General features: G+C 42.2%; 1 protein-coding gene across 1 annotated transcript in view; it reads right to left on the minus strand.

Moving 5' to 3' along the window:
- Window positions 1–23,761, minus strand: part of LOC137881667 (PDZ domain-containing RING finger protein 4-like) — a 48,229-nt gene that overhangs the window by 10,449 nt on the left and 14,019 nt on the right. Inside the window, exons 2-3 of the mRNA XM_068723701.1 lie at window positions 8,005–8,258; window positions 4,942–5,044 (exon numbers count right to left, since the gene is read on the minus strand). Coding sequence (XP_068579802.1) covers window positions 4,942–5,044; window positions 8,005–8,258 — 357 coding nt within the window. The remainder of the gene's footprint in view (window positions 1–4,941; window positions 5,045–8,004; window positions 8,259–23,761) is intronic.

Raw genomic sequence — 23,761 nt, forward strand, 5'->3', positions numbered from 1 at the left:
TACCCTGGCGTCAACATGAATTCTTCATTTAAGTTCATAACAGAAAGTGAGATTGCTAGAACTTGAGTGAGTGGCACAGCCCCCGTTCATCTAATATCTAAAGTATGTTGTGAAGATGGAACCAAATACAAGTTCCAACTTTGAAAGACAGTTAATGTACATAAACCACTTTTCACTCTGGGTTTCCCACAACAGAGGTGCAGCCAAACACCAAACAGCACAAGCCTGTGGCCCATCTCTAAATGCTGAAACATATCAAGGGTGTTGGAGGGAATCAAGTGTGAAATGGCCTCGCCTCCCAAAGTCTTCATTAGAGCAGAAACACACCAATGCGCAGCAGCAGGAGCGAGGTGTTTGAGTGGAGAGGAGGATGGAGGCGGCTGTGATGGTTCTGGTGGGGCTCGGAGGGGCCTCACATAGAAACAGAGAGATTAATTTCCTCTGTGACAAGCGTGGGTTGGCTGGTTACACGTGTCAGATGTGGCTTTGGGAATGGGACAAGGAGGGGGGTGAAGTCTGACCACGGATAGATGAGGGGAAGATGGAGAAAAGGCCAATACCGCTGCCAGAGAGTCGCCACCTGCTGCCTCTGGCTACCCCTGCAAAGCTGTTTATGACCCCCCCACTTCCTCTCACACACACACACACACACACACATCTTTAGGCTCAATTCCCGTTTCCTCCTTCTCCCCTGTCACTACTTTCATTCTCCACTTCTCTGCCTCTGCTTTTCTCACGTATCGACAGACTGTTGAGGTGTTTTTGGACCAGGGAGCTGCTGTGGCTGGGCTACACACACTTCCATACTCACTCATACACACAAAAAAAGTAATTCCTCCATCCCTGTGCAATCCCCATGCTTACACACAAGTGTTGTCAGCAGAGCACACATATTCGCACAGACACAGTGAAAAAGAGCTGAAGTAAAACGACATCATCTGAGCTTTGTCGTTTTATCTTTCGCGACAGCCTACACCTGACGGGGAGCTCAGATCTTTAATTGACTGTCTCAGAAGCGATGATGACAACTTCAAAACCCGGCTGATAAGTAAGGATACAACGTGAAAAGGGTAAGAAGTTCTGGTGCTGACTACCTGAACAAAGGTTAAAAAAAAAAAAAAAAACACTCATTAAAGCTCCATTAAAAATATTGCTAATGAGCTACCACCATTTTTGTTGGTAGAGATATTATTAAAGAGGCACATCTGATGCAACGAAGCAGTCATGGAGGTAATGGGAGCTACGGAGACGGCGCGCATCTTGCATGCTAATATGATGTGAGAAGATGTCGGATAACCGTGAGAAATATTGAAATCCCTAGCAATGTCTTGGAGACATCTGTCTAAAAATAAACCACACAAATTAATTGCTGAGATGGAGGCATAGCAGAGGTGTGAGCAGGTAGTACATCATCTCTATGTGGCTCTGTGGAACAAGCCTAAAGTTACTTCTGACTAATTAATGGCTAGATATAGTGCAGTAGACCTGAGGCTAAATGATCAGAGAAGATAGATTGCTACAATTACTGCATGTTGGATGAAACATCAAGCCTGTGTGTTGGTTTAACTATGTGCAGCACACTTATTTCACCCATTTTTTTTAACCAGATGTTCCTTTGCGTTCTTGTTTTAAAGACAATATTGTGTGGAGAAAACACCCACTCACACTCAGATGCCTCAGTAAAAGGAGGTTGTCTCCTGATCCATCAAAAGTGCATTCACCAAACTCCATCTCTCTTCTTGCCTTTTGATTTTTTTCCCCTCCATTTTCCAGGCGAGCTCTCTGCCTCTCAGGCAGGAGATTGCAGCGTGGCACGGGGACGACGGCTGACAGTAAATTAAGGACTGCGATGGCGTGATTAGGGGAAGATTGCCGCCCACCATCAAAGCACATTGGATGCTGTCATAATAATCCCGCCTTTGATTACCGGTAATTGAAAAAGCAGTCAAAAATGCATGGATGGCTACCACTGGCAGGAAAAGAGGGGACACTATCTCTGTGCTTGGAGTACTTTGCTTCTTCAGAACTCACCGAAACTAATCAAAGGAATGGTTACTAACGTGGTGTTGTGGCTGCATTCACATCAAGGGTTTGTAGAAAATGTATGATGTTTCTGTGTGAAATTCTAGCTATCAGACATGGCCTGTGTTTTTTTTTTTTTATGAATCCAAATAAACCAACCATCAGAAAGGACCGACAGTTTATGGTTTGTTCAGTTTTTGGGGTGGCAGAGAAATTCTCCATCGCCTTTCCTACAGAATGAACAATTAAATTAACTGAGATACAATGTACTTTATAATTCCACTCAAATCCTCCTCTCCTGGCTTGTTCAGTGAAGTAGGACTTATTTTAAAGAGGTTTTTGAGATAGAGGGAGTCATAGTGCGGTAGGGAGAAGCACTTGGAAAATGTTATGGTGGAATACGACTGTCAGTCCCTGTTGAACATATACAGTACAGAATTAAAGGTTGCTGGGGGAAAAAAAATCAGCATATGGTGGGAAATTGGAGAATGATTTACATGAACTGAGGTAACTTGGTCAATGTAAAACCAGTCCCTAATGAGATTTCTTGACCCACTACCCCTGAACATATTTTAAATCTATGCAGCCTTACTGACCATGTATACGATTCTGTAGCCGCAGACTTAAATTGAAAATGTCTGACTTTCACAGATAGTCAAATTTTCAACTGTGGAAATTTACCTTTACAGATATGTCTATTGTCATTTCAGTTAGACTCGGATTTGGTTGGATTTAATTACTTTGGATGCAAATGTGGTGCTTCCTTTCATCTAGCTACATAGAAAGGACAGCGATACTCTCCCTGTCTGCAGTCTTTCATGAACATGTGCTCTTGTAAAAACCTAGTTAACTCATTTATGCTACTGTATGAGTACACGAGTCTAGCTGCACTAACTGAGTTTCCCTAATCTTGTACTCCAGTTACATTTTAATCACTAGCCATAGAACACCACAAGTAACCCTGCTCCATAAACCTGCATTCACTTTTTTGCCAAGTAGGTGCAGCACAACAAGCTGTAAACAGCAACACATCTGCCTCTTTAACTGCTAAATGCTCCACTTTTCATCAGCTAGTTGCTAACTTTGTCTGTCTGCGTTTTGGTGTTCTGCAGGTGGCATCCAGAGGATCTATCAAACCTGTTTAGCTGGAAACAGCTGCCTGCACTGGCTGACTGGCTTAAGTCTTTTGATCGGATAAAAACTAGCAGAATGTGGTGTATCCTGTGGCCGTCAATCTATTAAGTACAGGAAAAACAAGAGTTATCACGAGCCAAAACAGCTTTAAAATATACAGTAGAGTATGAATGTGTTTTTCTGTGGTGGCATCTGGCATATCTCCACCTCATCAACCACCGTACTCCACGACTCTAACATGTTGATTACCCTAAACAGAAACATCAACGTCCCGGTGTTTTAGAAAGGTGAACTAGATTTAGATGGTTTCTCTGTGATGTGGTGGCAAACTGCTCTCACCCACTGTGCGTTTTCAACTCAACAAAAGGTAATTTAAAGAAATGTCTTTCCTTTATTCTCTTTCGTCTCCTTCAGCGGGGAGTGAGGGATCACGTCGACTCTGAAAGTGGCTTTTCAGCTTTCGCCTACATCCCCCTCGCAGCGTTTTCAGTTGACATACAGTAAGTAGGGCCGCATTAGCTTGATATCTAACTCACAGAGCATGAAATAAAAGAACGGTGCAGGCCACAAAGCATACACAAAATAATAGGATTTGTTAATAGCAATGAGGCATAAAGAGAGGCTTTAATATATTATATTTGTTCCGATTTGACTCTGGGATTCAAGCGGGTGCACAAATCTCTTTAGGATGTGAAGAAACAGCTTAAGCTCAGTGGGTGGAAGCATTCAGAACAAATTCAAATGAAGCAAATTTGATGAGGGAGGGGTGAGCAATCATCATACATCAGACCAGCCGGGGCCCTCGCTGGCGATATGCTCGCACCTCAATGACTCGGAAATAAAGGATATTGGAGAGCGGAGACAAAGTCTGTTTATCTCTTCCTGTCACACTTGAGTCTGCTCATCAGTATCCATCTGTATGTGTCAGAGATCAACAGCCTTCGAACCATCACCTACCCAACTGCTCCTGTTACTTACACTCCGGTAAAGATACAGAAGCAGAGAAATGTGTTTCTATATTTATTTTTTCTTACTAGCACCTACCATACACACTTCCCTTTAATTGGATCTGATCAAGCTCATGGTTACTCGCTGTTTCCTTACAGAGTTGTGAAAACAATTAGTGAGTCTCAGGTAACAACGTCGCTGTTTGAAGGTTTTCAACTTTCTCTGTTTGACTTGTCGACAAAAAGTAAAAACATGGAGGCGTCTCATCATTTCCGACGGAAGCAAAGGCTTTTTCAAGCTGCCTGCAATGTGCCTCATCATCTGCCACTACTGTCCCCCTGGGATCTGCCTGTGGAGTCAATTAGTGTTTGGGACCTTCCACCAATTGCTAAGCATCATTAAATATGGAGTGTTAAGGGAGTGTGTGTGTCCACGTACTGGAGAGGTCATATGTGTGTTTGCTTTTGTACACGTGGGTGCAATTCTGTGCTAAATTTCATCAATTTATCACTGAACTTGTTTGTTAGCAGTAAAGCCCTACTGATACTGGACTTTTGAGTCCAATATCCATAACAATAACAATATTATTGGCCACTACTCATTTTGTAACCTTAACCCAGAACCCTTAAGCCACTACAGAGCAGTAGCTGTTTTCATTGATGATGTGTACTAGGCTTACATTTACAGTCAAAATATAAACTTTTCCGTGCTTTCTGGTGTACAAACTACATAATGGCAACACTATTTCTCTTTCCATCGTTGGTATCCGACAATATAAGCCATGCCAATGAGTCTGTGAGGTTTTTAGAAATCAGTGGTGTGAAGTGTGATTCCTACCTCATACTCAAACTCCTCTGTCCTCTCTCCGTCAGCTGGAACAGGGGAGAGGTAGCCCGTCCCTTCATAGTAATCCTGGTCCATTGTATGAAGAGAATGACAGCTGACGACAGGCAGAGGGAGAAAAAGAGGGAAAGACAGATGGGGAGAGAGGCAGAAAGAGGAGGTGAGTTGGGCGTTACTTTCAAATGCATTCAATACCTCTAAGTGACAGAATTCCCTTCGCCTTTGTCTTTGCTGGAATCGGACGAATAAAGGATTTGTCAAGGGCTTTCAGCGCCGCTGGAGTGTGTGTGTGTGTGTGTGATAAAAATACAGCCCCTTGTTAATAACAGCATATCCACATAATTTGCTTCCTACTATTGACAGACAAAACCCCCCACAATGTACAGTGTAATTCTATTATGCTTCCCTGAGTCACTGAACAAGACAGCATTGTGAGGGCCTAACACGATGAGCAGCTTCAGTGCCACACAAGATAATCACGGTGGACAAAAACTTCAGAAAGAGACTCTGTTGAACACGTTGAGTGATGTGTTCAGGGGCTGTCTGACTCTCAGATTACCCGGCGCTGTAAATTTGTCTCAAACAATCTTCCAGTCACAAAGGCAGACTGGTAAACGTCAGATTGCTTTATACTGTGACGCTTCGATATTACACATATAACAACATTTGGCAGAAGGTGCAAAGAATATAATTACAAATTTACAATCTAGCCTCAAAAATAGGAGTGACAAACATTTGTTACATTGATGAAATCTGCTGTATATTGGATTGTGCACCTGATCTCAGATGAGGAGAAGAAAATGTGAGTTTTATGGGACACATTGATTACATTTGGGCTCGGCCCGGGGCTGTGAGTAGCCTGCGAGCACACGATGCACGTGTTGCCTAGCTTTTTATTAGCCCATTTGCTTTAATCACCTTGTAAACCCTCAATGAGTCAAAATGGATACGCCAAGCAGCTCCAATTATGGCAAGAAGGCCCCGTGGGGGATTGTATGGTGATATTGTGCGAGATATATAGGTGTGGCGATGATTTTGATCAGGTCATGTATACGGTACTTCAAATCTAGCGTGTAACACTGACAATAACACGTTTTTTTAAATGTTTTTTATAATGATCGTCTAGGCCAGCAATAATCAAAGCAAGTCTACAATAACAAATGGCAACAGATACTTAAAGAATTCAAGATGTTTATGATTGTCGAGACCGTCTTGACTTCCCTGTTCTGTGCTATGAAGCTCCTGCATTGCCACCGTCTCAGTTTTTCATTCCCAAGAGGTGAAACCCAGATATTCCTTTATGCTAAACTTTTCTTGTTCTCAGTTTACTCCTCCTTTGAGATGAAGAGAATATAAACTAAAATGCCAGAAGAGGAAATAATGAACCCTGTTCCTTTTGTTGTTCTCCAGGAAAACCTCTAGCTGATACTTAAAACTCTCAAGATCATTTTTGTGCATATTTTTATGCCTTCCTCCCACATAAACAATAAAAACATGTCTTTGAGGTATTGTACTTCCCAGCATCCAGATGAGATGTGATTAGACTTCTAGTGATACCACACACACACACACACACACACACACACACACACACACACACACACACACACACACACACACACACACACACACACACACACACACACACACACACTGTTGTTTTGAGTCACTTTGCACACAAAGCAATCCAAGTATGTCCTTTCATCTCTTCTATATTTATAGACATATACAATTAAACAAACATAATTCATTTCACAGCTGAGTTATGTTTCTTTGCATGATCATCATCTGTAAAAATAGTACAGTATCACAAAGAGGGTGAAAATTGTAGAACAGTTAAACCGCATGTTCTATATAGTGACTGGGGAAACCAGATTATAAAACTGAATATTAAAGTCACTTCAGGCTCGCTTCAAATGTTGTCATAAGTGACAACATTTAAGTGGACCTGAATAGCTTATGATATTCTCAACTTTATCATACTTAGTGATACATTTAAATAAATGCTAAGCATCGAAAAGGCCCACACACTACACACATGCATTCTGTGTTAATGTTTAATTGGGAGCAATTAGCCCTGTCCTTTATTTCTCTTTCTTTTTATTTAGTGCGTCCTATTGGTGAGAAGACTTGAAGGACATTGAGAGGCTCATTCATCAAACAACTCTATATTTGTCAGACTATACAGATGGTTAGATAATTAATTTATATTTTACAGACGTCTTGCATACTTGTGATGCTAATCCTGCAAACACTGATAATTCTGCTTCATAGCTCAACGTGTCTCACTACCCCCCCCCCCCTCCCCCCTTAATTACCTCAAGTCTCAGCCAAAGTCATAACAAGGACACAACAACAAACTCTTGAGGCATTAAACAGAAATAATTTGTAATTGTATTGAATTAAATAAGAATAAGCTAAATGACATCAAATCACTGATATCCTTCAAACTATAATTCCTGTTTTGAGTCACAATCCTGATTCACATGTATTTGACCACCCATGGGTGAGCCTCGGAGCGCCATCTAGTCGGCAAAACACAAAGCTAGTTATTTTTGTATCTAAATGTGCTCAAGAATTCACATAAATAAAATATGTTAAACTAAACATAATTTCAATGACAAGTTACGTTTGGATATCCCCGATATATCGCAACATCATCGGGGAGATAGAGAAGTGTTTTGCCGCTGTTAGCTCACTAATGTTCCCTTGGATGCAGTGCCACAAAATGGAGAAAACACTGTGCTAGTAAAAGCTCCAAAGCCTGTGGTGAGGAAATATGACTGAATACATTAAATATGGATTCATAATGGAAGGCAGTGATGGGTGAGGGTAATTTATTTTGGTCATTACAGCTGACAGTGGCATGACAGAAATTAACAGCCCAGTTTATTTTTTTCTTCTTTTTTTTTTTATCATGATACTTTGTTTTTTCCTCATATATTTGGGAAGGTGTATGTCAGAATTTTTGGGACGCCTTAAGTTACAAAAGTTGAGAAGCCCTGATTGACGTAGATGAATAAAATGAAAACAAAATGCATTTCCGATTGTACGTACCTGTCAGAGAGCAGGAAGGGACAGACGTCAGGCACAGGAGGGGTCGAAGGCCGGAGCTTTGCCAGCGCCATGATGTGTTCAAAGGTGATGTCGGTCTGAGTGCACACATCCACCACATGGATTTCCTGAGGGGGGCCATGGGGGCGGCCGCTAGGGGTCCGCCTGATGACCTGCACCACGACGGGGTCCTTGGCAGCGCGAAAGGCCTCCACAGTCTCCTCATGGCTGGACTTAGACAACTCCTTACCATTCACCTTTAGAGGACAAGGAAATATTATACATAGTGTGTGTATTTTGTCTGTGAAATGAAAACTTTGTGTGCTTTTTTGTTGACTGTTGCTATAGAAACATTTTATGGAAGCAGAGCCGTTGTTGCCGATGTGGTTCAGCTAATCTCAGTATGCGCAGCCAAAGAACCAGAGTTTTCTGGCTGAGTGACATTAAACTAAAAGCCAATGAAAAATCCAAGAGGGAAGACTAGATGGAGCTTATATTGCTCCTATTCCTGCTCTTTATACCAAGTAAAAGATGCAGGTCGGAGAAATGGATGTAAAAATTCGATAGAACGGAGCCTCAGGCATACACCCCCACATACATCCGTGTCCGTTAGTCTGTATAAACATTTGGTGCTCATTCAGTCCGCATACAGAAACACCGAGTTCTACATTCTCGCTACTACACAACTGCCTGCTTTCAGAAATGTACCTCCCCAGCCTCCTTTATTAGCACATAATCATATATGACTTTTGGTTGTTTATTTTAATGTGTTGTTGATCATTTAATGTTGTGCATCGGAGCCTCTGCCAGCCTCAACCTTTACTGGAAAACTTTAGTATCAGATCCCAACAAAAGACCTCCATAGTCTCTGAAAGAATTTGCAACAAACTGTATGAAGACAACATTGTGCGCTCAGGGCTGTTTCGCCGTATTGCTTCTGCAGCTCTACAGTTGTGTTCAGGGTGAGTGCATTTAGAAAGAAATGTATGTTTGTTCCTGAATATCTTCTTAAATGATTATCAAAAATGAAATCTGTACAAATATAACATTGGAAAACTCACACACACAAGCATAGTTTGATGCAATAGTATCTGAATGTTGGTTCAAAGCCCAAATGGCTTCTAGTTAACTCTGTCCATCTTCAACCTCATCTTCACAAAATGAACTGGATTTTCTGGCAGGCTGAAACCCATTTGCACTACAGCTGGCACATATAAAGAAAATCATTGCTTCATTTAACACCAGTAATTTCTCTGGAAGAGAAACCATGATGGGAGAATACCTTAGAGAGTGTGCTTTGGTACAAACGCTGAAACCAGAGATTATAATATAGATAACAGCAAAAAGAAAAAAAGAAGGTAGAGAGCATAATTACACTTGCTTTTGTATTGAAATACAGTTTTAAAGTGGGGCATTTTGCTCACACTGCAAACTGAAATCACTTTAAATGATAACTAGAAAAGCCGTGGAAAAATACAACAAGGTCGGGCCTGAATTCAGTTTGTATATTTGGTGTCTGAAACGATAGAGAAGTTATGGGGGAACTCCTACAGAGAGAGCGTTCATTTTCAACCCTAGATGTTCCACCACTTACTCTTCACGAGTGCATGTGCTATGACACATCTCACTGAATTTGACACGGTAGATTTTGAAAAATGACTCGACATGTTTCAAGCAGCAATAAAGTATTGACAGAACCTGACAGCATAACTGCTAGCAGAAAGCCAGGCTCAGCGTAGATGTTTTGTCTTGTATAATAAATGTCTGTCTTGTTTCTTTGCACAGATTTCCTTTGACTTATAGTAACAGATCAGTATGTGGTTATAAAGTATTGTCTGTGCTTCCAATCTGTTTTGGTTTGTGACTAGGGCTGCATTTTACTATTTTCTACATAGATTTATGTACTTAAGTTTTGATTAATCCATTTGATCTTTGTAAAAAATATTAGTGATATTATTTCCTAGACTCCAGGGTGACATCTCATCTTCAAGTGTCTTATTTTGCCCAACCAAAACTCTAAAGCCTACAAATATTCAGCTTACTATACCGTGTATGACAAAGAAAAGTAACAAATCCTCCAATTTGAGAAGCTGGAACCAGACAATAAGCCCCTTTTATTCTTTGATTGATTATATTGATTATATATTAATATATTATATTATATTATTATTATTATTATTTATTATATTATAATAAATATTATATTATTATATTAATATATATATTGATTATATTTGATTGATTATAAAAGTCAAAATTATTTTTATATTGATCAATTTCAATCAGCTTTTTGCTTCAGCTTTACTTGAAAACATGTCTATACCAATTTGGTATCCCTCATTATAGGATGCATATCTCTGTAAGCATTTACAACACTCTCAGACTGTTGTTTGTTGAAAAACAGAAAATATGAAACCACCCAGTATTAAAAAAGACTAAACACTGAAGAAAAGCCAAGAAAAACAATTGTGGCAAACATTGATACTTATCTTCTCTATTGATCATGCCCAACCCCCAATTTAGGAACCGCTTCATTATGTGAACAAAAGAAAAACAAAGACAACATATACACCAAAATGTGTCTCTGTTGCTCGAAAGACATGCAGGTTAGGTAAATAGTCGACTCTAAATCACCTGTAGGTGTGAATGTGAGTGTGAATGACTGTCTGTCTCTGAGTGACAGCTCTAAATAAGGATGGCGACCTGTTGGTGTACCCTGCCTTTGCCCTATGTCAGCTGGGATCGGCTCCAGCCCCCCCCCCCCCCCCCGACAGATAATGGATGGATATATGGGTCTCTCTCTCTCTCTCTCTCACACACACACACACACACACACACACACACACACACACACACACACACACACACACACACACACACACACACACACACACACACACACACACACACACACACACACACACACACACTCTCAACTGGATCTTTGCATTATACAGCTGGTGTCCCAACTTAAAGAGGTACTGCAGCAATTTGGCATTGCACCTCTGTGAAGTTGAAGAAAAACAAAGAATGTTCAAAATCTTTCAAGCTTTAGAAGGCTCCCTACAGAAATTACACAGAAGATATTATACAACTCCAAAGTCAACTGATCCTCATGAGTAAAATCAGTGGAGAGCAGTGAATTCATTTTTTTTATTTAGCAGACTTCCTAACTAATTCAATCATTATCTGCTAACTGAGGACATAAAAAATATGTATGATGTAATAATGGTAATAATAATGGGTCATTTGTATATTCAAACATGTATGTATGTGTGTGCGTGTTTTATTTGATTATTTTTTACTTTCACTTCTCAACGTGTGTCTTTGGAGACGGAGTTATGTCCTACAAAACAACAAACAACGTGTTCTTCTCAGCCCCAACAGTAGCCGTAAACAAATCCCTGAGCTCTTGTTGTGCTCCCCTGCATCCTGATGTGACCTTTGTTTGTAGCGATATTGCATTAATCACCTGAGTGGGAGATAAAGTGGGTCAACACCACCCCAATGGAACTGCTGGGCAATTTAGAGGAAAAGTGCAGTTGCGCAGCCTCCCTCATCCCTCGTTCCCTTATACTCCAAACCTGCTTTCATTCAGTTTTTAGCCCAGTCAGCAGGTATTAAGCACAGCAGCATGTACATTAGAGTTAAGTACTGTATTAAAGAAACATGGAGCACTATAAGAATAAATTATAATATAATAATTTGCTTATATAGTTCCTATAGTACTCTGTCTCTCTCTCGGTGTTATTTTCCTGCTTTTGTCTCGCTCCAGGCTAATCCTGGAACAGGGAGCCTGGTGGAAACAAAGGAGTTGGAGCAGACAAATGAGGCAGCCTATGGCGTATGACAGTCCCGAAAAAAAAAATGATCAAATTTCCCAGCTCTCCCTCTGGTACACCCTGTCCGGTCCAGGCTCCTCCTACCAAGCCTCAGTGCTTGCTAGCCATACTCCATGACCATAGTGAAACAAGAGGAAACACGTCAGGAAAAAGAAGAGGGAGTGTCGTTTTTTTTTTTTTTTATTCTCTTGAATGGTTTTCATAAGAGCCAGATGGAACAATTAATCCCCAATCACCAAGAATATAAAGTAGTCTTAACTACTGCATGAGGGACTTTTCCATCCTTGCGGTGTCCCGTTGGCTGATGTCTTTCCAGCTAAACAAACTGCCTCCGTTTGCTGTGTAGGATCTGTAGTCCTATCTGACAGATGGGAAGGGTTTCTATAGGCCTGGCTGCAGCTTCCTAGATACTCTCAGATATTCTCAGAGTGATGGTCTGTCTTCAGCACAGTCCTCGAGATGTCTTGCGACAGCTCTGCAAAGTGCATCATCAGCTAGCATGCCTAAAGATACCGAAGGTGACTACACAGCAGAATTTCAATGGGAATCATTTTTGCAATTGGCTTATTTCCCAAGTATCTTTAATCTTATCAAATTTAAAACACCATTTCTTCCCACATTCACTCCCTAACACTCAGTACAAGCTTTAGCCTCTTAAAAGTTTCATCACACATATGTTGATGTAGTCACACTAGCACGAACCGTCCTCTTCAAGTGTGGATGCAACGTATGCAAATACATATTCATTCATAAACACTTGCTGGTAAACAAAATCTGTTTGCAACAAATTATTTAGCAGCTGTTGCGTTTATCAAGTGAAATGCAGCTCTGCAAGTGCTTCAAGGCCGAAACTGCTCCGTAAGCACAGAGTCAACATGAATCATCTTCTTGGTGTGGAACAAAAAAAAAAAAGGTGATTATTCACGAGGGATCATTTGCTGTACAACTGGGCCAGGTGATGATCAGGAAAAAGTGAAGTTGGATAGAACTTGGGGCGTTGGGATGGAGTAGCTGGACCAAGACACATCTGCTGGCTGTTTGAACATGGATTTTGCAGCAGCTGTAGCCAGAAGAGAAATGTGTTTTCACTGAAAGCCCCTGAGACGACCACCAGCCTTCACACAACAAATGAAGTAAACCAGCTTAGTGGAGTGTAACGAATGCATGAAACCTCTCTTTCTTTTCTTTCATTTTCTCTGTGGCGGAGTCCCGTATTGACAGAGACATCCAAAAATTGTGCACTTGTGACGCAGCCGAGTGCATTAAGTCTGCGCCTCAGTAAATATCACGCGTCACTTTAAGCTCTCCTGAGCTGTTGAGCGCAACAAACAGACTCACTGGGAAACTTCACCAGAAAGTCACTGTTGGTACAACTATGAGCCTGTAGTCGCCTACAGCAAAGCACAATCCTGAAGGTTCCCTCATCTGTGTCCCATCTTATTGAGCATCCTCCAGGTATGAGGACAAGCAAGAAAGAACAAACGCGTAACAGCCTAGCTGGACTCCTCAGGCGTCTCCTTTGTCAGTGCTTTTGTCTCGTCGACTGCTGCCTTCCATCAATATCTCCAAAGACCGAGGGCAGAATGTAGTGACAGTGGTTGTAAAGTGGGGCCAGTTTATCTGTTAAGATGTCAACTTCAGCCACATCTGATGCTGCTTCTGCCGAGGGACCATTTCTATGGCAGGAGGCACAGACTCCGCCGGCAGCTTGCAGGGGATTACTGATAGAAGTGATTGATGTACTTCTTCTGCGAGGAGAAACGGCAGCCCCAGGCAGTAGACTCTAATAGTCCATTAGCTTTTTTATGCCTTCGAATTAACTGCATACATTGCTTTATGGCGTGCATGTGGCACTTTGAATCTTAATGAAATGTTTTTGTTTTTAATTTTATAGAGTTGAGGCTGTGCACAAGGAGAACGTGTCCGTCGTCACTCGTATCGTGGTTTACCTGGAAAAAACGCTGAATTGAATGAAGGTCATCCTTTCTGCTTCAGCTACACAGACTAGTAAACATGGCTTTCAGAAAGAGCATCGGAGGCTATTTAACCAGCGTGTGTAACCTTGGGTGTTGTGCTTAACATCTGTACATGCAGTGCGCCTCCGTTACACAGTCTATATCTCCTGTGTGCCGTCACCTGCTGGTTTGAGTGGCAGCCTGTGGGGTGTTAAGTGTATGCAGGCAGATGGAGAAAGTGTAACATGTAGGTCATCCAGCCCCAGGAGTGGAGCGCTTACAGCCGTCGATTACACGGCTGTTCTCGCTCCTCATCTTTCGAGGGAAAGCAACCTGTCAGCGTTAGAGAGCACGGCCACTAAAGCTGTGCTTTGGAGACAGAAGAGGGACCGCTGCCACTGAACTGAAGGCTGATAGAATTATGATAGAACTCATGAAATGTGGATAGGTCAACCCACTCTGGGTGAGACATGACAAGTCATAGTGTGGACACGCCTGCTCACACAGGCAAATAGAGTTGGGAGGTTGAAAGGGGCAGTGGTATTCTTCGCTTCTGGAATGACCCATTTCAAAGTTCTTCTCTCAATTGTGTCATCAGTAACTCTCAACAGAGAACCACACGAGTCTCTAAGATAATGAAAAGCCCCAATTTGTGCGGATTTTGATACCTTGGGATAGAGCAGGCAAGTGGCTTCCTCCTGCTTCCAGTCTTTTTGCTAAGCTAAGCTACTTGGCGGTTTGCTACATCATCATAATTAGCGTAGAGAAGTGAGTGGTATCCATATTATCCATACAGATGAGCATATTTCCCGAACAAAGTAGCTGCAGTCACAACATTTTGAATTTCTGATTGGATTTGTACTAAAATGCTCCTTTGAAGTCTTAGTTATTTTGGGGAGCATTTTATGTCTCAATTTGTGAGACAACAGAAGAGAGGCGGCAGCAAATAAGGGAAGGAAGAGGTAGGGAGCACTACGCAACAAAGGGCTCTGGGCGGACTTGAACTGAGGATTTTGCAGGTCATGGTTCATGCCCTAAACCCCTCGGCCACCAGAGCGCATCTAGGAAGTCATAGCTGACTTCTCTCCTTAAGTGTTTATGTATACAGGCCCGCAGCTTTGGCTTTTTATCAAAAAACAGATATTTTGGTACGCAGAGGCTCATCTTTTGTACTGATAATTTATGTCCACACAAGCCTCAGAAATCCTTCAACTACCACTAATGTCACATTGTCTATGCGGAACATGAACTTGACTTCGGGACCCTGAGTGTCAAAAAAAAAAAAAAAATGCTCTCACTTTGCTACTCTATTGTTTGTTGATTTTCTCAACTGAGTCTATGAAACAATAGAGCTGAGACCACTGCTGCCTGACTGTTGCCTCTTCTGCAGCTCTCAGCACCTGAACAGCAGCAGCTCAACATCAATGTGTTGCAATTCCATCTTTAAACCGGTGAAACTCAATTTGCATTTTCAAAGATAAAAAATACTGTACACGAGTGAGAAAGGGAGCATTCAGTAGAGACGTGGAATTAAACACTCCCTGATGTAATTCCAAATGCTGGAAGGCTGAGTGTTCATATGAGCATGACTACCTCTCTGTGAGAAAAAAAAAAACGGCTTGGGTTCCTCTTTACACCCAAATGTCTCATTTCAATAATAAGTGTCAGAATAAAATATGGGCTAAGGTCCACTACAGTACAGCCCTTATGACGGCATAAATCACTCCCAGACAGCCAGCGCTACTACTGTCTGAGCAACTCAAGCAACGCTCCAATGACACGAGAGAGAGGGACAGTGAGAAAGAGAGAAAGAGAAAGAGAGAAAGTGAGAAAGAGAGAAAGAGAAAGAGGAGAAAGAGAAAGAGAGAACCACTGGGGAAATCTGACAATCCCTCAACATCTTTACATGAACCAATGTACAGGCCTCCTTTAACCCCTCCAACCATATAAAACACACTCCACACAGCCCCCTGGGTTATTTTTCACATTAAAGGCTCTACACGCTGCTGCTGCTGCTGCTGCTGCTGAGGTTTTATGCCCGCAGAACATTTGATGAATTCTGCCAATTTTCTTCTCTGAGCACCAATCGTGTGTGGAGTACTCCCTTTATTGCGCAACCCGTTCTAAGTGTATCAGCTCATTCTAGCCGCTCTAAAATTCATGGTCCGCCTTTTTTTACACGCTTTTATTATCCAATCTCGTTCCGCAATCGCTCAGCGCAAGGACAACTGGACAAAGGGAGATGAGATCTTATGATGAACTCTCCCAAACACTCAAAGTCAAAAGTGTTGAGTAGCAGTGTTAGTGAAGAAAGCTCTAAGCTCTACTACCACGGCCTCCACTTCCTCCTTTGCACTTGGCCTTGTCTGCTGTGTTGTGGGCAGTAACACATTACCTTATAATGTAATTCATCAACATTTTCAAGTAACTTGCCAAACACTGATTGTAGGTCACTGTTATTGCACTAATTAAAAGCTGCTGTCGAAACCTGCAACAGCTTCTCCAGAGCATCTGATACTCACAGCATGGCCATAACACACGCACACGCCCCCACACACACACACACACACACACACACACACACACACACACACACACACACACACACACACACACACACACACACACACACACACACACACACATTGAAGTGTGCTCACAGATAGGACAGGCAGAAAGGCAAAGACTCACAAGCATCCAGTGGTGCTCACAATGCTGCAGCCGAAAGGCTGTTGGGTAAACATTTCATCAGATTTCATGTTGTGCTTTGCCCTTTTTGTCAGATGCTCAGTGTAATAATTTCCGCGATATCCTCCTGTTCTGCTTAGGATCACTTTCCCAAAAAAATTAGATCAATACGACGTTCCATCTTCATCATTAACAGATTACATTTGAATGCGAGATAATTGCGCTATCCTATTTTGGCTGGATTATGAAATTCTGCGAAATACGATTTGGGACTGGTGAGGGAAACTGAGTGCTAGGTTAATCAGCTTGTTCAAGGTTAATGGTACATGCAGAGTATATTTGTTAAAGAGATTTAGAGATGTGCAGTTAATCTCTGTGCTTAACTTCTAAGATCTTGCCATCTTGGAGTGAGTTTTAATGTAAAATGGAGGGAGAAAATCGAATTAGAGTAAAAGCGGCACTTGGGTGGATGAATAACTAATGGATGAACAGCCTCCTCCTCCTTGGTGATAACTGGTAATTGGTTTGGGGGGGGGGGGGGGGGGGGGGGGGGGGGGGGGGGGGGCAGGAGATGGGTAGTCGGATGATGCTATGTACTGTGCAGATCAGCAAAATGGCCTGGCTGGCGTGAAAAGATGTTGTAAGGAGTAATGGTGCCATCCATATGCTGACTGAAGAAAATCAAGTGGGTACTGTCATGGAAAAGCCCTAAATGTGCTGGAGTGAGGCAGAAAGGAGGTACGATAAATGAAGGGGACTAGTAGGAGTATTTTCTACACTAAAAAGACACAAAGTACACACCAATCATACCAAAGTGCAACCACCGCTCTTTCCTCACTTTGTCTGTACCCCATTTCTGCTGTCTTCCTGTGAAAAATACTTACAGAAGATGACCTGCCTAGATTTTAAAGGAACATTCTGGTTTACAACAATTTGGTTTTTAGTTTTAGTTTTGACCATAATGTATCAACAATGAAAACATCGGCACCAAAGTAATTGCTGATATCTAGGGATGCAGCACAGGTTGTAAATAAGCCATTTTGGGAAGCTGCGAGTTCAATGAGAAGACACCACTCTCATATCTTTTCTTTTAAATGTGAAGCTACAGCCAGTCTCTCCCAACCTCACGGTGACAACAAAACTCAAGGAAGTCGCTGCAACCAGCCAAGAAATATTTGCACTTCGGCTTTAGTACAGATTACTCAAACTTAGAACATGTCAATTAGTGGAGCTGGTAGGCTGATTTTTCGTATCTTGGAGACAGAGTTAGGCCAGCTAAGCTAACCAGCTGCTGATAGCAGTGGTGTCAATCTTATTGTCTAACTCTCAGTAAGACAGCAAATAGGTGCATTTCCCAAGCTGTCTTCGTCAAAATGTCTACTATAACTACTGCTTTGATCATATTATTTTATTTTGACTTGAAACGGAAGGTGGTTGCACGTGACATGTCAGTTATAACCCCTTACTGCACAGGGAAATGTTGTATACAGTAGATGCTGACAATGAACACTTTGTGTAGTCATTTTGCTGATCTCCTTGGATGTTCGCCACATTCCCAGATCACTGCAATCAACTTGACGTACAATGTTCTTATTATAGAGACAGATAATGGTAAAAACTAAAAAAATAAAACCCAAGTTGTAATGAACCAGATTTATCCTTTAATTATCAGCCATTTCCCATTACGTTTTAGAGTGCAGATGAGATGACACAGGTAGCAGATGGTGCTAGCAATGCCTACAAATGCAGGGCCGGTCTTATTCACGGTGGCCTGGGGAGACTTTGAAAGCGGTAAATTGTTTCCTTCACGTTTAATATGCTCATCCTAGCAGCAGAGGCAATTAACACCGGATAAGCACTATTTACATAATGCCAGACACACTCGTGATCACAACAAAGGCAACTCGTCTGACTTCCCCGTCTCGCCCCTCTCCTACCGGCTCTTTGTCTGTGAGGCCGTCGCACGGTCGCTGGTTTGGAAATGAGAGCTGAGGTCAGACGGTGGCACGTGGAGCTTTGACAGTGCAAATAATAAACTGGGAGGGTTTGAAAGGTCATTCAGGACCCCTGCGGCTAGCCACTGATCTGCCTGTTAGCCATTAACTGGGAGCCAGTTCAGGTGGGGTGTCAAGGAAAAAAGGAAAGAAAGAGAGAAGGATGGAAGAGGCAAAGTGAGAAGATGGAGGAAAAAAAACGAACCTAAACTACAATTCTAGCCTTCCTGCGGAAGAAAACAAGATGTCACTCCACAAAACAATTCAGTTTTGCACATAATGTGTGTGATTGCGAGTATATTGAGCCTGAGGCTGCTGTTTTTAACCCCCCCCCCCCCCGCCGAGGCAAATAGAGTCATTAGTGTCCCATCACAAATGTCAACCACCACAAAGGACTTGACAATAGAGCGGACCGGTAAAATCAAGAGTGCCTCATGGGCCGACAGCGAGCAGGTTTGGTCAATGCTGCCAATGTCAAAGAGAACAAAAGGACAGGATTACAGATGATAGCCTGAGGCAGAAGGGCTGAACTCTCATTCAAGCTTTCTTTGCACCAAACTCATCCTCAAATCCTAATTCAAACACTGGAAACGTTTCAGTGAAAGCAAAGCTGAAGGGGATGTCTGGCAAGTAAATGGCTGGTGTGTTTTGATGAAATGACAGGTTTATGGAATATACTGTAAGGCCTCTCTGGTGCCCAATGAGTAAACACAAGATTATTGACTTCTGAGCACTCAGCAAAGCTCAACGCCACAGGGATCAAGCTAACATACTGCAGATAGCGCTAACTTTTTGATTCTGCAAAGAGACGTTTTAGAAGTCCAATGGAGTCATTACATTCACCTAATACCTGTACACTCCAGCAGTAACAATCCTTGAATGTATTTCTTAGAAAGCGAAGCCATTACATTCGACTTCTCTGTGTGATGCAGAAGACGGCACATCGACCAGAAGACGGCAAAATGTAGGCATCCAAAAGTGATCCCATTTTAGCTGAAGGACGGTAAATAAGATCAAAACTTCCAATGGAAAGCAGAGCTGTTCAATTAGGAAGGCATTTACAATGAGACAGTGATGAAGTTGCTGATGATAATCTTATCCTTGTAAAGAGCAGCGGCACAAAGCATGATTAAAAGGAAGGACATTATCTTAGAAGAGTGATCACAAGTGTAATCAATCTCCTTCAAGGCTCCCCGCCGTGTTGTTCACGGCACAGGGAAAGTGCCAGCGAGAGGTTAGGAGAAGTCGATGTCTGCGGTTTCCTCTCGACCCACTCGAGTCTCACTCCTTGTCAGGTCCCTGAGTCAATAAACAAAGGGAAGTGAGAGGAAATTGGAAGCAATTCAGTGCTTCCTACTGTGTCCTGATTACACAGTGGGAACAGTGGAGGCAGAAATGATGCACAGAAGAGCTACAGTATACTTGATCAAAAATACTGTATCTGTGTACATCAGACCAGAGAAGGACATGAAATCCTTGCCGCTCACATCGGCCTCATTTTCTCATGGACGGCTAAACAAATGCCATGATCGGGCCACAACCCACAAAAACTACATTCAAGTCAGCCTCCTAGTGGTGAATACAAGTACAGTACTGTAAGACAAGGCACGTCTTTTTAGGGCCTTCACTAATACGACTCAATTTAATTACTTTTTCAATTTTAGTTACTTTTTCAATTTGAGTTACTGTTCATTATGGTTTTTGGATATTCCAAACAAAGAACACAACTGAATTTTTCAATGACATTTCAATCAATTTATTTATTTCCTCTAAGAAATATAAACTTGGAATTATATAAAAAAAAAATATGTTGTGCAACTCGGGTCGATTGGACCCATTTAGGCACATTTAGCTGCAGTATACAGTATAGCCTACTTCAGGAGAAGACCGTTAGCCGTACATAAGAAGTGGACTTAGTCACCATGCCATTTTTTAAACCAGAAGGGGAAAAAAAACAGACCTGTGACTAAGACATTTAAAGGCAACCGAAACGTTACACGTAACTTTCAAGAACTGAAAACACACTGTGAAAGAGTTAAAGTTCTAAGACGAAAACACTGACAACTCCCTGACCGAACAAAGCCGTGGTAGCGGCATGTCACAAGATAGCCACGCCCTAAAGCATACCCTGCTTTATCGTCTTTGTTACTCTAAATGGGATCATAATTTACTAAATCAACATTATTCTGTATTGAAGAAAACTTGAAACTACTGATTGAGACCATAAACTCATGTTTACAATGTTTAATAAGGTAATAAATCACATAAGAAGTAGGGTCACTTTCTCATAGACTTCTATACGATAAGACTCCTTTTTGCAACGAGAGGCGTCGCCCCCTGCTGGCCATTAGAAATAATGCAAGTTTAAGGCGCTTTCGCATTGGCTTTACTTTTCAGACAAGGAGGTTTACGCCTGTTGCAGACGTAATATAACTGATGAAGGTTGAATGTGAAACGCTAATGTGTCAAGTTCTGGACGTTTTGTTAAATTTTGCCCCTTGCTGTCTGGCAAAGATTTGGAGAACGTTTGTCATTGTCAATCCTATATCCAAAAAAAGTGGTGAGTCAGTTTTGTGTTATTAGTCTTTGCTTGGAGTTCTGGCTGTCTCACAAATGTTTAGTTGAGATCTATATTACCAATGTTACTTCATCATGATGGACATATTATGCTGATGGTTAAATATTGGCTTAGGGACAAAGCTTTTATATGTTTTTTTTGTATAATATTTTGTTGGCCCTGTGCCGGACTTGGCACAAAATGTTATCTCTATCTATTATAATCAATTAAATGGCATTAGAGCTCTACAGGCCAACTGCTATACTTAAGATTTCATGACACAGTCCAGTGCTTCAAACGGAAGTCCCTACATCGCTGTCTAACAGCAGAGATCAAGTAACCTCTGATAGAAAAATGCAACAAACAATGTCAGCCATATTCTGGATGTAATGAAACACCTGTCAAAACATGTTTATATGACCTGAAGCTTTGCACAGTAAATGAGCTGTAACATTACCGTGCTCTTGATGGAGAATACATTAATGGAAAAGTAGTCCACCTGGCAATTTTAATGTATGCAAAAAACAAGCAAACAAACCAATCTTGATTAACAACACCTGGCGCTGTTGTTGTTTGAAGGGTGCATCCAGGAATGACTGAAATGATTTACAGGCAATACACAGCAAAGTTCCTGATTAATGATTCTGCCATCGCTTGAAGTTACTCCAAAAAAAAAAAAAAAAAAAAAAAAATGTGTTGATGAACATATTGAGCTTGTGGAGGCACTCCAGAGCTGCACTTATTAGCCGGCACTTCAGTAATATTTTGACATTACAAGAAGTGCGCAGACGGCTGCAACGCATTCCACTGCTTGTGCAAACGGATGGGAGATTGGGGGCGGTTGGTAAAGTGGTAATGGTATGCATGTGTGGTGGTGGTGGTGGTGGTGGTGATGATGATGGGGGTAGTGGGGGTGTTCACACTGTCATGGGAACCATAAGTAGGCCACGTATGTGACGACTGGGCTGCGCGTTTGGTGTCCCCTGCTTCATAAGGCTCGGCCTCCTCCGCTTAATGGGTGTCATAAAGGATTGTTCATGGCAGCGTCCGCTCATTTATTCTCATTCCTGAGAGTGAGAGGGGACCGCTACAGCAATCAGCCACTACTCACTGGTTAATTCCAAAGCAGATTTATCGTCCGGCTGTGTAATGGATGCTCCGTGTGCACGAGCATGTGATTGTTTCTGCGTGTGTGCGCGTACAAACTCATCCTACCTGTGCACAAAGTCTTTATTGTTTTACAAGGTTTTATCTCTACCACTGCGAGACCAAGATTAAATTTTAATCAGCTATTAAGTGCAATCACAGCCATGATTTGGATCCCAATGAAGCTTATACCCGGAGCCCACACCGGGGCCGTAGAGGCTGCAGCGGGGCTGTCATCTGTCCTGGCTCAGAGACAAGAACAGGTCACTTGTGGCTGTGGTGGAGAGGAGAGACTCTCCTGCCACATTGAAATGACAGCTGCTCTGCCTCCCCAGAACAGGGTGTTTGGTACGAGGGGTAATGAGGCCAGGAGAAAGATCTAAACACCGTAGGGAAAGAAGCAGCCTAACAAACAAGTCCCACTTTTCCACTACAGGAACTTAACTTAAGTAATGGAACAAGTAGCCATCTTCATGGGCTTTTATTTCCATTGTTCTCTGCACGCTTTGGCAAGGCATTCCTGGAACTAAATCCTGGCACTACATGGAAGTTAATACTCTTATCTAGATTCCAGGTACGATTAGGCATTGCCAGCAAAGCTGTTCATTATAACTGGTCAAGCAAAATGTGCAATTAAAGAGAGCATCTGCAACAGCAAGAGAGTTATTTTATCAAATGGGACAAGTTGAATATGGACTATTAATGACAACTAAGCGATGACAAGCATGTGGGGAGTGAAGGGACATGGAATCAGATCTGTTTTCTTTCTGTCTCCCCATCTTCCCCTATCGTCTATTTTCCCTATTTGTCTTCCACCGCTAATAGCTGCCTGATTGTGGCACGTCCCTGCCAAATGGAAGGTGCAAGGACACTGAAGCTATTATTCATTAGACGGTAGTGCAGCATCCTCTTGACACTGTCACACTCATGCCTGCTCACTGCAGACTTCTAAACTCCACAATACGAGCTTTAGAAGTGAGCCACGGCGGCAGGGTGTAGCGCACCACTTTAGCTGAAGGGGAAGTTTTTCTTTTGTTCTCGTCTGCCGGACAGTGTGTAGAGCTGGCGAGCGATTAGGTTCATTTATACCACGGCAGCCACTTGGCAAGGATCACCACTCCATGTGGAGCCAATGTAACACTAGAATGAGACCAAATGTCTCTCTCAATTGGAAGGCAGAGAGGGGGGTGGGTGGGTGTATTGGTGGAGGGCATCTGCTCAACATTTACCTAGTGTTTTATAATTAGATGAGCGCAACTGCTCGGGAGCAAAGCGTCTGTTCCACTGTGATTTTCTGATAACAATTCTATGACTTGGAAACAGGCGGAGGAGGGCTGTAGATGGAGACAATTAGTGAGGCTAATAAAATATGAACCATATTGCAAGTGAAATGAAATCTGTGTTCAAAACATACAGACTGGTGCTGGGGTGGAAGTTGGTCATGACAAATGCTAATTGTTCCCAAGCAGCAGTAAGGCAACCTGTTAAAGCCCGCTCACATCTGGCACTTTTGGTTTCCCATCTCTCCCTCTCTCTGTTTTGCACATTTAATGCTTTGCCAAACACCAACATTTAGCA

This window comes from Cebidichthys violaceus, unplaced genomic scaffold (assembly GCF_023349555.1).
Source record: "Cebidichthys violaceus isolate CVI_PGR_0920_01 unplaced genomic scaffold, fCebVio1.0.p SCAF_3, whole genome shotgun sequence".
In the NCBI taxonomy this organism is placed as follows: Eukaryota; Metazoa; Chordata; class Actinopteri; order Perciformes; family Stichaeidae; genus Cebidichthys; species Cebidichthys violaceus.